Source organism: Salvelinus namaycush, chromosome 33 (genome assembly GCF_016432855.1).
Source record: "Salvelinus namaycush isolate Seneca chromosome 33, SaNama_1.0, whole genome shotgun sequence".
In the NCBI taxonomy this organism is placed as follows: domain Eukaryota; kingdom Metazoa; phylum Chordata; class Actinopteri; order Salmoniformes; family Salmonidae; genus Salvelinus; species Salvelinus namaycush.
In genome coordinates, this window is record NC_052339.1 from 37023919 (window position 1) to 37040172 (window position 16254).

Sequence of the window (16254 nt, forward strand, 5' to 3'; positions counted from 1 at the left end):
ATCAATATAAACTATATCAGTGTAAACTATATCAGTATAAACTATATCAATATAAACTATACCAGTGTAAACTATATCAGTATAAACTATATCAGTATAAACTATATCATTGTAAACTATATCAGCATAACTCAGTGGACATATTGCATGTACATATAGGGATTCTACAATGGACTTCCAATATCCTTTCCTCCTGTGGTTGGCAGGTGAAGGTGGCGTTCCACAGCTCTCTATCCATGCTGGCCTATCTGAGGCAGTCTGCAGAGGAAGTCCCGCCCAACGTGTCTCTGGTTACCAATGAGAGTGGAGAGAGGAAGCTGAGGTTCCGGCAGACCTTGTCAGTGCATTACAACAACAACAGTCTGCAGGTAACAGATCATTCATAGTGATAGTAAGGGATATTTACAGTCATTCTGATTTAACAGTGGTCATCAATACATGCTTTGGTTCAGAGTACATGGTGTGCTAACTGTCTGTACTCCTGTTCTGTCCTGTCTTTAAACCTCTTCTGTCCGCAGACCGTGCCACTCTGTGCCCACCTGTCCCTGCCCACTGTAAGTCTGTCCTGTGACAGTCTGGACTTCGGTACCTGCTACGTGGGTCAGACCCTGGTCAAGGAGGTCCATCTTTCCAACCGAGGAGGCTCCTCTAGCTACTGGAGAATACTCATAGGTAACCATGGTCCTGTAGTTACTAGAGCTCTCATAGGTAACCATGGTTCTGTAGTTACTAGAGCTCTCATAGGTAACCATGGTCCTGTAGTTACTAGAGCTCTCATAGGTAACCATAGTCCAGTAGTTACTAGAGCTCTCATAGTTAACCATGGTCCTGTAGTTACTAGAGCTCTCATAGGTAACCATGGTCCTGTAGTTACTAGAGCTCTCATAGGTAACCATGGTTCTGTAGGTACTAGAGCTCTCATAGGTAACCATGGTTCTGTAGTTACTAGAGCTCTCATAGGTAGTTACTAGAGCTCTCATAGGTAACCATGGTCCTGTAGTTGCTAGAGCTCTCATAGGTAACCATGGTTCTCTAGCTACTGCAAAGCTCTCATAGGTAACCATGGTTCTGTAGTTACTAGAGCTCTCATAGGTAACCATGGTCCAGTAGTTACTAGAGCTCTCATAGTTAACCATGGTCCTGTAGTTGCTAGAGCTCTCATAGGTAACCATGGTTATGTAGTTACTAGAGCTCTCATAGGTAACCATGGTCCAGTAGTTACTAGAGCTCTCATAGGTAACCATGGTCCTGTAGTTACTAGAGCTCTCATAGGTAACCATGGTCCTGTAGTTACTAGAGCTCTCATAGGTAACCATGGTTCTGTAGTTACTAGAGCTCTCATAGGTAACCATAGTCCAGTAGTTACTAGAGCTCTCATAGGTAACCATGGTCCTGTAGTTGCTAGAGCTCTCATAGGTAACCATGGTCCTGTAGTTACTAGAGCTCTCATAGGTAACCATGGTCCTGTAGTTACTAGAGCTCTCATAGGTAACCATGGTCCTGTAGTTACTAGAGCTCTCATAGGTAACCATGGTTCTGTAGTTACTAGAGCTCTCATAGGTAACCATAGTCCAGTAGTTACTAGAGCTCTCATAGGTAACCATGGTCCTGTAGTTGCTAGAGCTCTCATAGGTAACCATGGTCCTGTAGTTACTAGAGCTCTCATAGGTAACCATGGTTCTGTAGTTACTAGAGCTCTCATAGGTAACCATGGTTCTGTAGGTACTAGAGCTCTCATAGGTAACCATAGTCCAGTAGTTACTAGAGCTCTCATAGGTAACCATGGTCCTGTAGTTGCTAGAGCTCTCATAGGTAACCATGGTCCTGTAGTTACTAGAGCTCTCATATGTAACCATGGTCCTGTAGTTGCTAGAGCTCTCATAGGTAACCATGGTTCTCTAGCTACTGCAAAGCTCTCATAGGTAACCATGGTCCTGTAGTTGCTAGAGCTCTCATAGGTAACCATGGTCCTGTAGTTGCTAGAGCTCTCACTGTTAACACTGAGGTGGTGTGTCCTAGTAGGAAGACCACTGTTAACACTGAGGTGGTGTGTCCTAGTAGGAAGTCCACTGTTAACACTGAGGTGGTGTGTCCTAGTAGGAAGACCACTGTTAACACTGAGGTGGTGTGTCCTAGTAGGAAGTCCACTGTTAACACTGAGGTGGTGTGTCCTAGTAGGAAGACCACTGTTAACACTGAGGTGGTGTGTCCTAGTAGGAAGACCACTGTTAACACTGAGGTGGTGTGTCCTAGTAGGAAGACCACTGTTAACACTGAGGTGGTGTGTCCTAGTATGAAGACCACTGTTAACACTGAGGTGGTGTGTCCTAGTAGGAAGACCACTGTTAACACTGAGGTGGTGTGTCCTAGTAGGAAGACCACTGTTAACACTGAGGCGGTGTGTCCTAGTAGGAAGACCACTGTTAACACTGAGGTGGTGTGTCCTAGTAGGAAGACCACTGTTAACACTGAGGTGGTGTGTCCTAGTAGGAAGACCACTGTTAACACTGAGGTGGTGTGTCCTAGTAGGAAGACCACTGTTAACACTGAGGTGGTGTGTCCTAGTAGGAAGACCACTGTTAACACTGAGGTGGTGTGTCCTAGTAGGAAGACCACTGTTAACACTGAGGTGGTGTGTCCTAGTAGGAAGACCACTGTTAACACTGAGGTGGTGTGTCCTAGTAGGAAGACCACTGTTAACACTGAGGTGGTGTGTCCTAGTAGGAAGACCACTGTTAACACTGAGGTGGTGTGTCCTATAGAAAGACCACTGTTAACACTGAGGTGGTGTGTCCTAGTAGGAAGACCACTGTTAACACTGAGGTGGTGTGTCCTAGTAGGAAGTCCACTGTTAACACTGAGGTGGTGTGTCCTAGTAGGAAGACCACTGTTAACACTGAGGTGGTGTGTCCTAGTAGGAAGACCACTGTTAACACTGAGGTGGTGTGTCCTAGTAGGAAGACCACTGTTAACACTGAGGTGGTGTGTCCTAGTAGGAAGACCACTGTTAACACTGAGGTGGTGTGTCCTAGTAGGAAGACCACTGTTAACACTGAGGTGGTGTGTCCTAGTAGGAAGACCACTGTTAACACTGAGGCGGTGTGTCCTAGTAGGAAGACCACTGTTAACACTGAGGCGGTGTGTCCTAGTAGGAAGACCACTGTTAACACTGAGGTGGTGTGTCCTAGTAGGAAGACCACTGTTAACACTGAGGTGGTGTGTCCTAGTAGGAAGACCACTGTTAACACTGAGGTGGTGTGTCCTAGTAGGAAGACCACTGTTAACACTGAGGTGGTGTGTCCTAGTAGGAAGACCACTGTTAACACTGAGGTGGTGTGTCCTAGTAGGAAGACCACTGTTAACACTGAGGTGGTGTGTCCTAGTAGGAAGACCACTGTTAACACTGAGGTGGTGTGTCCTAGTAGGAAGACCACTGTTAACACTGAGGTGGTGTGTCCTAGTAGGAAGACCACTGTTAACACTGAGGTGGTGTGTCCTAGTAGGAAGACCACTGTTAACACTGAGGTGGTGTGTCCTAGTAGGAAGACCACTGTTAACACTGAGGTGGTGTGTCCTAGTAGGAAGACCACTGTTAACACTGAGGTGGTGTGTCCTAGTAGGAAGACCACTGTTAACACTGAGGTGGTGTGTCCTAGTAGGAAGACCACTGTTAACACTGAGGCGGTGTGTCCTAGTAGGAAGACCACTGTTAACACTGAGGTGGTGTGTCCTAGTAGGAAGACCACTGTTAACACTGAGGTGGTGTGTCCTAGTAGGAAGACCACTGTTAACACTGAGGTGGTGTGTCCTAGTAGGAAGACCACTGTTAACACTGAGGTGGTGTGTCCTAGTAGGAAGACCACTGTTAACACTGAGGTGGTGTGTCCTAGTAGGAAGTCCACTTAGATAATACCTTTGATGATACAGTGGCAGCAATACAAGGTTATAACATCTACAGAAAATACAGAAATGCCAATGGTGGAGGTGTTGCTGTTTATATTCAGAACCACATTCCTGTAAAACTTAGATGTTCTCGTGTTAAATTGTATTATTATTTTTTATTTCACCTTTATTTAACCAGGTTGGCCAGTTGAGAAAAAGTTCTCATTTACAACTGCGACCTGGCCAAGATAAAGCAAAGCAGTTCGACACATACAACAACACAGAGTTACACATGGAATAAACATACCATCAAAACAACTGTAGAAAAAGTATATATACAGTGACTGCAAATGAGGTAGGATAAGGGAGTTAAGGAAATAAATAGGCCATGGTGGCGAAGTAATTACAATATAGCAATTAAACACTGGAATGGTAGATGTGCAGAAGATTAAATGTGCAAGTAGAGATACTGGGGTGCAAAGGAGCAAGATAAATAAATAAATACAGTATGGGGATGAGGTAGTTGGATGGGCTATTTACAGATGGGCTATATAGAGGTGCAGTGATCTGTGAGCTGCTCTGACAGCTGGTGCTTAAAGTTAGTGAGGGAGATATGAGTCTCCAGCTTCAGAGATTTTTGTAGTTCGTTCCAGTCATTGGCAGCAGAGAACTGGAATGAGATACTGTTGAGGTAATATGGCTAGAGGTTCATCTGCCTCACCTAAAGCCCATTCTGGTGGGAAGCTGCTATAGACCACCAAGTGCTAACAGTCAGTATCTGGATAACATGTTAAATACTGTTGAAGTAATATGGCTACAGGTTCATCTGCCTCACCTAAAGCCCATTCTGGTGGGAAGCTGCTATAGACCACCAAGTGCTAACAGTCAGTATCTGGATCTCATGTTAAATAGTGTTGAAGTAATATGGCTAGAGGTTCATCTGCCTCACCTAAAGCCCATTCTGGTGGGAAGCTGCTATAGACCACCAAGTGCTAACAGTCAGTATCTGGATAACATGTTAAATACTGTTGAAGTAATATGGCTAGAGGTTCATCTGCCTCACCTAAAGCCCATTCTGGTGGGAAGCTGCTATAGACCACCAAGTGCTAACAGTCAGTATCTGGATAACATGTTAAATACTGTTGAAGTAATATGGCTAGAGGTTCATCTGCCTCACCTAAAGCCCATTCTGGTGGGAAGCTGCTATAGACCACCAAGTGCTAACAGTCAGTATCTGGATAACATGTTAAATACTGTTGAAGTAATATGGCTAGAGGTTCATCTGCCTCACCTAAAGCCCATTCTGGTGGGAAGCTGCTATAGACCACCAAGTGCTAACAGTCAGTATCTGGATAACATGTTAAATACTGTTGAAGTAATATGGCTAGAGGTTCATCTGCCTCACCTAAAGCCCATTCTGGTGGGAAGCTGCTATAGACCACCAAGTGCTAACAGTCAGTATCTGGATAACATGTTAAATACTGTTGAAGTAATATGGCTAGAGGTTCATCTGCCTCACCTAAAGCCCATTCTGGTGGGAAGCTGCTATAGACCACCAAGTGCTAACAGTCAGTATCTGGATAACATGTTAAATACTGTTGAAGTAATATGGCTAGAGGTTCATCTGCCTCACCTAAAGCCCATTCTGGTGGGAAGCTGCTATAGACCACCAAGTGCTAACAGTCAGTATCTGGATAACATGTTAAATACTGTTGAAGTAATATGGCTAGAGGTTCATCTGCCTCACCTAAAGCCCATTCTGGTGGGAAGCTGCTATAGACCACCAAGTGCTAACAGTCAGTATCTGGATAACATGTTAAATACTGTTGAAGTAATATGGCTAGAGGTTCATCTGCCTCACCTAAAGCCCATTCTGGTGGGAAGCTGCTATAGACCACCAAGTGCTAACAGTCAGTATCTGGATAACATGTTAAATACTGTTGAAGTAATATGGCTAGAGGTTCATCTGCCTCACCTAAAGCCCATTCTGGTGGGAAGCTGCTATAGACCACCAAGTGCTAACAGTCAGTATCTGGATAACACGTATGAAATGCTTGATAATGTATGTGATATCAACAGAGAAGTATATTTTCTGAGTGATTTAAATATTGACTGGCTTTCATCAAGCTGCCCACTCAAGAAAAACCTTCAAACTGTAACCAGTGCCTGCAACCTGGTTCAGGTTATCAGTCAACCTACCAGGGTCGTTACAAACAGCACAGGAATTAAATCATCAACATGCATTGATCACAACTTTAATAATGCTGCAGAAATTAGCTTGAAAGCAGTATCCAGATCCATCGTATGTAGTGATCACAATATAGTAGCCATATCTAGGAAAACCAACGTTCCAAAGGCTGGGAATAATATATATGTATAAGAGGTCATACAATAAGTTTTGTAGTGATTAATATGTTGATGATATGTGGTGTGTAATGAGAAGCAAACAGACACTGCTCTTGACACATTTATGAAATAACTTTTTCCAGTTACTAATAAGCCCCCATCAAGAACATGACTGTAAAAACTGTTAAATCCCATTGGATTGATGAGGAATTGAAAAAGTGTATGGTTGACATGGATGAGGCAAAATGAATGGCAAATGGGTCAGGTTGCACAAATGATTGGCAAATGTGCAAATTGACAAATCATGTGACTAAATTGAGTAAAAAGAAAAAGAAACTACACTATGAAACAAAGATAAATTACATAAAGAATGATAGTAAAAAGTTTTGGAGCACCTTCAATTACATTCTGGGCAAAAAGGCAAACTCGGCTCCATCATTCATTGAATCAGATGGCTCATTCATCACAAAACCAACTGATATTTCCAACTACAATTATTATTCATCTTCTACCTCTTTTTTCTACCCAATTTCCTGGTATCCAATTGGTAGTTACAGTCTTGTCTCATCGCTGCAACTCCCGTACGGACTCAGGAGAGGCGAAGGTCGCGAGCCGTGCATTCTCCGAAACACAACCCTGCCAAACCGCACTGCTTCTTTACACAATTCCCGCTAAACCCTTCGGGAGCCAGCCGCACCAATGTGTCGGAGGAAACACCGTACACCTGGCGACCGTGTCAGCGTGCACTGCACCCAGCCCGCCACAGGAGTCGCTAGTGCGCGATGGGACAAGAACATCCCTGCCGGCCAAACCCTCCCCTAACCCGGACGATGCTGGGCCAAACCCTCCCCTAACCCGGACGATGCTGGGCCAAACCCTCCCCTAACCCGGACGATGCTGGGCCAATTGTGCGCCGCCCCATGGGTCTCCCGGTTGCGGCCGGCTGCGACAGAGCCCGGACTCAAACCAGGATCCCTAGTGGCACAGCTAGCACTGCGATGCAGTGGTACCACTGATTTGCTAACTTCTGTCTGTAGCATCAAAACAGTTTGGGCCACACACTAATATGACCCATCTTTGTAAAGGTGAGACTCTCCCAAGCGCGTATATTTTTGTTTGTTTTGCTCTAGGAAGCCCACAAGCCTCACAAGACTTGTTTGAAGGTAGCACGGGTAAAATGTATGGAAGTAGACAAGTATATGGAAGTATACTGAATAAAAATACAAACGGAACATGTAAAGTGTTGGACCATGTTTCATGAGCTGAAATAGGGCTAGGGTTAGGCTGTCTATGGGCTGTAATTCAATGCTTATTTTTCTTTTGTTTAGATTTTCTTTTGATCTATTTTTTTTAACAATACAAAACATCCACATACAGTCGACAACATCCAGACGCACACAAACATCCACAACATCACCCCTAACCAGACCCCCCTGTTCACACCTCCGTCTCCAGCCCCTAACCAGACCCCCCTGTTCACCCCTAACCAGACCCCCCTGTTCACCCCTAACCAGACCCCCCCTGTTCACACCTCCGTCTCCAGCCCCTAACCAGACCCCCCTGTTCACCCCTAACCAGACCCCCCTGTTCACCCCTAACCAGACCCCCCTGTTCACACCTCCGTCTCCAGCCCCTAACCAGACCCCCCTGTTCACACCTCCGTCTCCAGCCCCTAGTATTATGCAGAGTTAGGGCCCCTAGTATTATGCCGAGTTAGGGCCCCTAGTATTATGCAGAGTTAGGGCCCCTAGTATTATGCAGAGTTAGGGCCCCTAGTATTATGCCGAGTTAGGGCCCCTAGTATTATGCAGAGTTAGGGCCCCTAGTATTATGCAGAGTTAGGGCCCCTAGTATTATGCAGAGTTAGGGGTTCAGCCAATCTCCACCCATCAGATATCTCACTACAGTGTTTCTCTCCGTAGCACTTCCAACATTTACATAATAAAACATTTGACCTTTCCAATGTGTTAACGATGGAGGATTGGTTGGTTTCCAATTTCTAAGTATGCGTTCTGCAAGATGATCAAGGAAAAAAGTATCATCCAATCCAACTGGAAATATGCAGACAGACAGATTAAAAGTACATTTACATTGTAATACCCTGCCCATAACTTTTGGACTTTATAACATTTTCAGAAGGCATGTATTATTGAGTCGTTGTTCGTTTTACAGTTAAGTCATGACCCTGCCGTTGTGCTTTAGAATGTTGTCTCACCATTTGGCCATAATGACCATCGTTATGTTTGGAGGAAAAAGGGGGAGGCTTGCAAGCCGAAGAACACCATCCCAACCGTGAAGCACGGGGGTGGCAGCATCATGTTGTGGGGGTGCTTTGCTGCAGGAGGGACTAGTGCACTTCACAAAATAGATGGCATCATGAGAATGGAAAAGTATGTGGATATATTGAAGCAACATCTCAAGACATCAGTCAGGAAGTTAAAGCTTGGTTGCAAATGGGTCTTCCAAATGGACAATGACCCCAAGCATACTTCCAAAGTTGTGGAAAAATGGCTTATTAAGGACAACAAAGTTAAGCTATTAGAGTGTCTATCACAAAGCCCTGACCTCAATCCTATAGAAAAGTTGTGGGCAGAACTGAAAAAGCGTGTGCGAGCAAGGAGGCCTACAAACCTGACTCAGTTACATCAGCTCTGTCAGGAGAAATTGGCCAAAATTCACCCAACCTATTGTGGGAAGCTTGTGGAAGGCTATTAGAAACGTTTGACCCAAGTTAAACAATTTAAAGGCAATGCTACCAAATTATAATTTAGTATATGTAAACTTCTGACCCACTGGGAATGTGATGAAAGAAATAAAAGCTGAAATAAATCATTCTCTCTACTATTATTCTGACATTTCACATTCTTAAAATAAAGTGGTGATCCTAACTGACCTAAGACAGGGAATTTTAACTGGGATTAAATGTCAGGAATTGTGAAAAACTGAGTTTAAATGTACTTGGCTAAGGTGTATGTAAACTTCCAACTTCAACTGTAGATAGGCTCTCTGCAAGGTTTTGTATAGCTTGCCTATCATATCAACATCCTTTTGTGACTCCAATACAGATCGTTCTGATGTCCAAAAGGTTTCAAATCAAAATGTCTTGATATCAAACTTTTAAGTAGCATGTATTTTAAAAAAATATCCAAAATTGCTTTTTAATTCAGTCATGGAAATACACGTATTTCCTGTTACCAAGTCATTTACGGTTTCTATGCCTTTAGTTTTCCATGTGGACCAATTTATCAGTGAATTCTGAAAACCTATCCAAGAACTGTTCCATAGGGTTGTGTTTTTAGAGAGGGATAATGGTTCTTGTAGAATATGTTTAATTTTCTTCCATAGTAAGGTTAAAACTACCCTCTGACAGTAAAACGTTCCTTTTTATTCTGAATTTTATTTGCCCAAATACTTTTTTTAGAATGTCTTCGGTGGGGTAATTGGTATTACCGAGAATAAATATGACAATTTTGGAAGCCATGCCATTCTACCTGTTAGATGTATGGGAAGATTGTTTCAATTGTATTTGATCTGCTTTCATATTGTTGAGTAATGGGATAAATGTATCTTTATATATTTGTTGTTTGTCACTTATTAAGTGTCCAAAGTACTTTATATTTGTTGTGGTCTGCTTCATTCTAGAGCTAGAGGACTCCTGATGGCTCCAGGAGTGATAAGCATAATTATTTTGTAGGGTCTTTTTGCTAGCTAGGGCCATCTACTTTAACTGCTACCTGTCTTCCCAGTGGTCTACATGGTGTGTGAACTGCTGAGTGTACATATACAGGGCATTCGGAAAGTATTCAGACCCCTTGACTTTTTCCACATTTTGTTATGATACAGCCTTATTCTCAAATGTATTAATAAAAGGTCCAATATAGGCTGCATCTCAATCAATAAAAAATACATTTAATGTGGTACTCGTAACTTTTTGAAGATGGGAGCACCAGTGATATCGTCATTTTGGTTCCATCTGACGCTGAAATGTACGGGGAAAATTATACAATTCAAAAAGCATGCGATTGATTTCAAACAAACCAGAAAGGGTGTAAAATGCTCCTGTGATTGGTGATGGTATGTTAACTCTGTCTTTGTCTGCAGACTCTGGTGAGGAGGAGGAAGGGTCAGAGTTCAGAGTGACTCCTGACTGTGGGGTCCTGAAGCCGTTGGAGTATCCTGTCTCCTCTTGCACACAGCCCCTACAGATCAGTTTCACTGCTAGGTAACTACCCCTAACTAACACACAGCCCCTACAGACCAGCTAAACAGCCAGGTAACTACCCCTAACTAACACACAGCCCCTACAGACCAGCTAAACAGCCAGGTAACTACCCCTAACTAACACACAGCCCCTACAGACCAGCTAAACAGCCAGGTAACTACCCCTAACTAACACACAGCCCCTACAGACCAGCTAAACAGCCAGGTAACTACCCCTAACTAACACACAGCCCCTACAGACCAGCTCAACGGCCAGGTAACTACCCCTAACTAACACACAGCCCCTACAGACCAGCTAAACAGCCAGGTAACTACCCCTAACTAACACACAGCCCCTACAGACCAGCTAAACAGCCAGGTAACTACCCCTAACTAACACACAGCCCCTACAGACCAGCTAAACAGCCAGGTAACTACCCCTAACTAACACACAGCCCCTACAGATCAGCTAAACAGCCAGGTAACTACCCCTAACTAACACACAGCCCCTACAGACCAGCTAAACAGCCAGGTAACTACCCCTAACTAACACACAGCCCCTACAGACCAGCTAAACAGCCAGGTAACTACCCCTAACTAACACACAGCCCCTACAGACCAGCTAAACAGCCAGGTAACTACCCCTAACTAACACACAGCCCCTACAGATCAGCTCAACGGCCAGGTAACTACCCCTAACTAACACACAGCCCCTACAGACCAGCTAAACAGCCAGGTAACTACCCCTAACTAACACACAGCCCCTACAGGTCAGCTAAACAGCCAGGTAACTACCCCTAACTAACACACAGCCCCTACAGACCAGCTAAACAGCCAGGTAACTACCCCTAACTAACACACAGCCCCTACAGACCAGCTAAACAGCCAGGTAACTACCCCTAACTAACACACAGCCCCTACAGACCAGCTAAACAGCCAGGTAACTACCCCTAACTAACACACAGCCCCTACAGACCAGCTAAACAGCCAGGTAACTACCCCTAACTAACACACAGCCCCTACAGACCAGCTAAACAGCCAGGTAACTACCCCTAACTAACACACAGCCCCTACAGACCAGCTAAACAGCCAGGTAACTACCCCTAACTAACACACAGCCCCTACAGACCAGCTAAACAGCCAGGTAACTACCCCTAACTAACACACAGCCCCTACAGACCAGCTAAACAGCCAGGTAACTACCCCTAACTAACACACAGCCCCTACAGACCAGCTAAACAGCCAGGTAACTACCCCTAACTAACACACAGCCCCTACAGATCAGCTAAACAGCCAGGTAACTACCCCTAACTAACACACAGCCCCTACAGACCAGCTCAACGGCCAGGTAACTACCCCTAACTAACACACAGCCCCTACAGACCAGCTAAACAGCCAGGTAACTACCCCTAACTAACACACAGCCCCTACAGACCAGCTAAACAGCCAGGTAACTACCCCTAACTAACACACAGCCCCTACAGACCAGCTAAACAGCCAGGTAACTACCCCTAACTAACACACAGCCCCTACAGACCAGCTAAACAGCCAGGTAACTACCCCTAACTAACACACAGCCCCTACAGATCAGCTAAACAGCCAGGTAACTACCCCTAACTAACACACAGCCCCTACAGACCAGCTAAACAGCCAGGTAACTACCCCTAACTAACACACAGCCCCTACAGACCAGCTAAACAGCCAGGTAACTACCCCTAACTAACACACAGCCCCTACAGACCAGCTAAACAGCCAGGTAACTACCCCTAACTAACACACAGCCCCTACAGACCAGCTCAACGGCCAGGTAACTACCCCTAACTAACACACAGCCCCTACAGACCAGCTAAACAGCCAGGTAACTACCCCTAACTAACACACAGCCCCTACAGACCAGCTCAACGGCCAGGTAACTACCCCTAACTAACACACAGCCCCTACAGACCAGCTAAACAGCCAGGTAACTACCCCTAACTAACACACAGCCCCTACAGACCAGCTAAACAGCCAGGTAACTACCCCTAACTAACACACAGCCCCTACAGACCAGCTAAACAGCCAGGTAACTACCCCTAACTAACACACAGCCCCTACAGACCAGCTAAACAGCCAGGTAACTACCCCTAACTAACACACAGCCCCTACAGACCAGCTAAACAGCCAGGTAACTACCCCTAACTAACACACAGCCCCTACAGACCAGCTAAACAGCCAGGTAACTACCCCTAACTAACACACAGCCCCTACAGATCAGCTCAACAGCCAGGTAACTACCCCTAACTAACACACAGCCCCTACAGACCAGCTAAACAGCCAGGTAACTACCCCTAACTAACACACAGCCCCTACAGATCAGCTAAACAGCCAGGTAACTACCCCTAACTAACACACAGCCCCTACAGACCAGCTCAACGGCCAGGTAACTACCCCTAACTAACACACAGCCCCTACAGATCAGCTCAACGGCCAGGTAACTACCCCTAACTAACACACAGCCCCTACAGACCAGCTAAACAGCCAGGTAACTACCCCTAACTAACACACAGCCCCTACAGACCAGCTAAACAGCCAGGTAACTACCCCTAACTAACACACAGCCCCTACAGATCAGCTCAACAGCCAGGTAACTACCCCTAACTAACACACAGCCCCTACAGACCAGCTAAACAGCCAGGTAACTACCCCTAACTAACACACAGCCCCTACAGACCAGCTAAACAGCCAGGTAACTACCCCTAACTAACACACAGCCCCTACAGACCAGCTAAACAGCCAGGTAACTACCCCTAACTAACACACAGCCCCTACAGACCAGCTAAACAGCCAGGTAACTACCCCTAACTAACACACAGCCCCTACAGACCAGCTAAACAGCCAGGTAACTACCCCTAACTAACACACAGCCCCTACAGACCAGCTAAACAGCCAGGTAACTACCCCTAACTAACACACAGCCCCTACAGACCAGCTAAACAGCCAGGTAACTACCCCTAACTAACACACAGCCCCTACAGACCAGCTAAACAGCCAGGTAACTACCCCTAACTAACACACAGCCCCTACAGATCAGCTAAACAGCCAGGTAACTACCCCTAACTAACACACAGCCCCTACAGACCAGCTAAACAGCCAGGTAACTACCCCTAACTAACACACAGCCCCTACAGATCAGCTAAACAGCCAGGTAACTACCCCTAACTAACACACAGCCCCTACAGACCAGCTAAACAGCCAGGTAACTACCCCTAACTAACACACAGCCCCTACAGACCAGCTAAACAGCCAGGTAACTAACCCTAACTAACACACAGCCCCTACAGGTCAGCTAAACAGCCAGGTAACTACCCCTAACTAACACACAGCCCCTACAGACCAGCTAAACAGCCAGGTAACTACCCCTAACTAACACACAGCCCCTACAGACCAGCTAAACAGCCAGGTAACTACCCCTAACTAACACACAGCCCCTACAGACCAGCTAAACAGCCAGGTAACTACCCCTAACTAACACACAGCCCCTACAGACCAGCTAAACAGCCAGGTAACTACCCCTAACTAACACACAGCCCCTACAGATCAGCTAAACAGCCAGGTAACTACCCCTAACTAACACACAGCCCCTACAGACCAGCTAAACAGCCAGGTAACTACCCCTAACTAACACACAGCCCCTACAGACCAGCTAAACAGCCAGGTAACTACCCCTAACTAACACACAGCCCCTACAGACCAGCTAAACAGCCAGGTAACTACCCCTAACTAACACACAGCCCCTACAGACCAGCTAAACAGCCAGGTAACTACCCCTAACTAACACACAGCCCCTACAGACCAGCTAAACAGCCAGGTAACTACCCCTAACTAACACACAGCCGCTACAGACCAGCTAAACAGCCAGGTAACTACCCCTAACTAACACACAGCCCCTACAGACCAGCTAAACAGCCAGGTAACTACCCCTAACTAACACACAGCCCCTACAGACCAGCTAAACAGCCAGGTAACTACCCCTAACTAACACACAGCCCCTACAGACCAGCTCAACGGCCAGGTAACACCGAAATAACCACATCTACTACTGTATTACTGTTTATTACATACCAGAGACATATTTCTCTATATGGTTTAGTTAGATATTTCTCTATATGGTTTGGTTACATATTTCTTGATATGGTTTGGTTACATATTTCTGACAATATAACTCTATCATTACTGGTTCTCTACCAAGTCTAATTTGTCTCCTGTAGCAATGAGAGGGAGTTCCAAGCCACAGCCGTAGTGGAGGGGGTCCTGGGGGAGCCCCCCTTATCGCTACACGTCCAGGGACGCGGCTCCTTCGACGAGAGATTTGTGTCTCTACTAGCCGACATTTAGCAGGAGTCTCAGAGGACAGGACTTTAACCTGAGAACACTGTCAACAGTTTTGTGCACTCTTTGCATGTATTTATCACGTTTTGTACTTAGTGAATAGCACAGGAGGTTGGAGGCACCTTAATTAGGGAGAATGAGCACGTGGTAATGACTGGAGCGAAATGGGTGGAATGGCATTAAATACACCAAACACATGGTTTCCATGTGTTTGATGCCATTCCGTTTGCTCTGTTCCAGCCATTACTTGGCGCTGTCCTCCCCTCAGCAGCCTCCACTGGTGTATATGATGTTACTGTGTACTTTGTTGGTTTATGGAAATGAACAATTCAACTATTCACAAGTGTTTCTGTGTTTTTATTGAGCCTTACGCTGGCCTAGAGCTTTCAATGGACTGTTAGAACACAACTCACGACTCACTATCAACTGTTCTGTCCAGAGGTCCAAGGTCAAAGATGATTTATTGATTTATAATACTGGTATTCTGAACAGAAAACCTGCATCTGATACCACATTCTGTCACATTCATCAAAGAATGTAAATACACTTTGGAAAAAGGGAGAAAACGTTGGAAGTCAGGCAAAAAGGACATTGTCGAAGGAAAGGTGGCCAAAGGAGGTGTTGGCTTTGGGGATGACCAGTGAGATATACCTGCTGGAGCGCGTGCTACGGGTGGGTGTTGTTATAGTGACCAGTGAGCTGAGATAAGGGGGGACTTTACCTAGCAAAGACTTGTAGATGATATGTAGCCAGTGGGTTTGGCGACGAGTATGAAGCGAGGACCAGCCAACAAGAGCGTACAGGTCGCAGTGGTGGGTAGTATATGGGGCGTTGGTGACAAAACGAATGGCACTGTGATAGACTGCATCCAATTTATTGAGTAGGGTATTGGAGGCTATTTTGTAAATGACATCGCTGAAGTCAAGGATCGGTAGGATGGTCAGTTTTACGAGGGTATGTTTGGCAGCATGAGTGAAGGATGCAAAGTAATGTTTGGAAATATATGAACTACATGTATCAACTTTCACAGCTTTTATTTATACATTTGTGTGAATTAATTGAACATCGTCAAACGCATCACAAAACAATATTGTGCCTATTTAATGCAACCCTGTTTAATAGAAGGGAAAGCATCATACAACTGACCTGACCGTTTGGAACAAGTTCCCTTTCTCATCCAGAGCCTGAAAACACAGATCAAGTGCAGTTTACTCCCATCTGAAGGCTGGGGGCATTTAGGATGTACTGTTTACTCCCATCTGAAGGCTGGGGGCATTTAGGGCATTTAGGATGTACTGTTTACTCCCATCTGAAGGCTGGGGGCATTTAGGGCATTTAGGATGTACTGTTTACTCCCATCTGAAGGCTGGGGGCATTTAGGATGTACTGTTTACTCCCATCTGAAGGCTGGGGGCATTTAGGGCATTTAGGATGTACTGTTTACTCCCATCTGAAGGC

At 45.4% G+C, this 16254-nt stretch overlaps 1 protein-coding gene across 1 annotated transcript; it reads left to right on the forward strand.

The window, feature by feature from the left end:
• The first annotated feature begins 220 nt into the window (after positions 1–220).
• LOC120028052 (deleted in lung and esophageal cancer protein 1-like) lies at positions 221–14964 on the forward strand. Its single transcript, XM_038973200.1, has 4 exons — positions 221–368; positions 519–672; positions 10330–10450; positions 14676–14964. The coding sequence occupies exons 1-4, from the start codon at positions 237–239 to the stop codon at positions 14800–14802; spliced, it is 534 nt and encodes a 177-aa protein (XP_038829128.1). The 5' UTR covers positions 221–236; the 3' UTR covers positions 14803–14964.
• The last annotated feature ends 1290 nt before the right edge of the window (positions 14965–16254 follow it).

Bases quoted from the DNA above. Each gene is read 5' to 3' on its own strand.
- LOC120028052 (XM_038973200.1), top strand. From the start codon at position 237: ATGCTGGCCTATCTGAGGCAGTCTGCAGAGGAAGTCCCGCCCAACGTG. The intron at 369-518 runs GTAACAGATCAT...TTCTGTCCGCAG, and splicing joins ACAACAACAACAGTCTGCAG to ACCGTGCCACTCTGTGCCCA. The intron at 10,451-14,675 runs GTAACTACCCCT...TGTCTCCTGTAG, and splicing joins CAGATCAGTTTCACTGCTAG to CAATGAGAGGGAGTTCCAAG.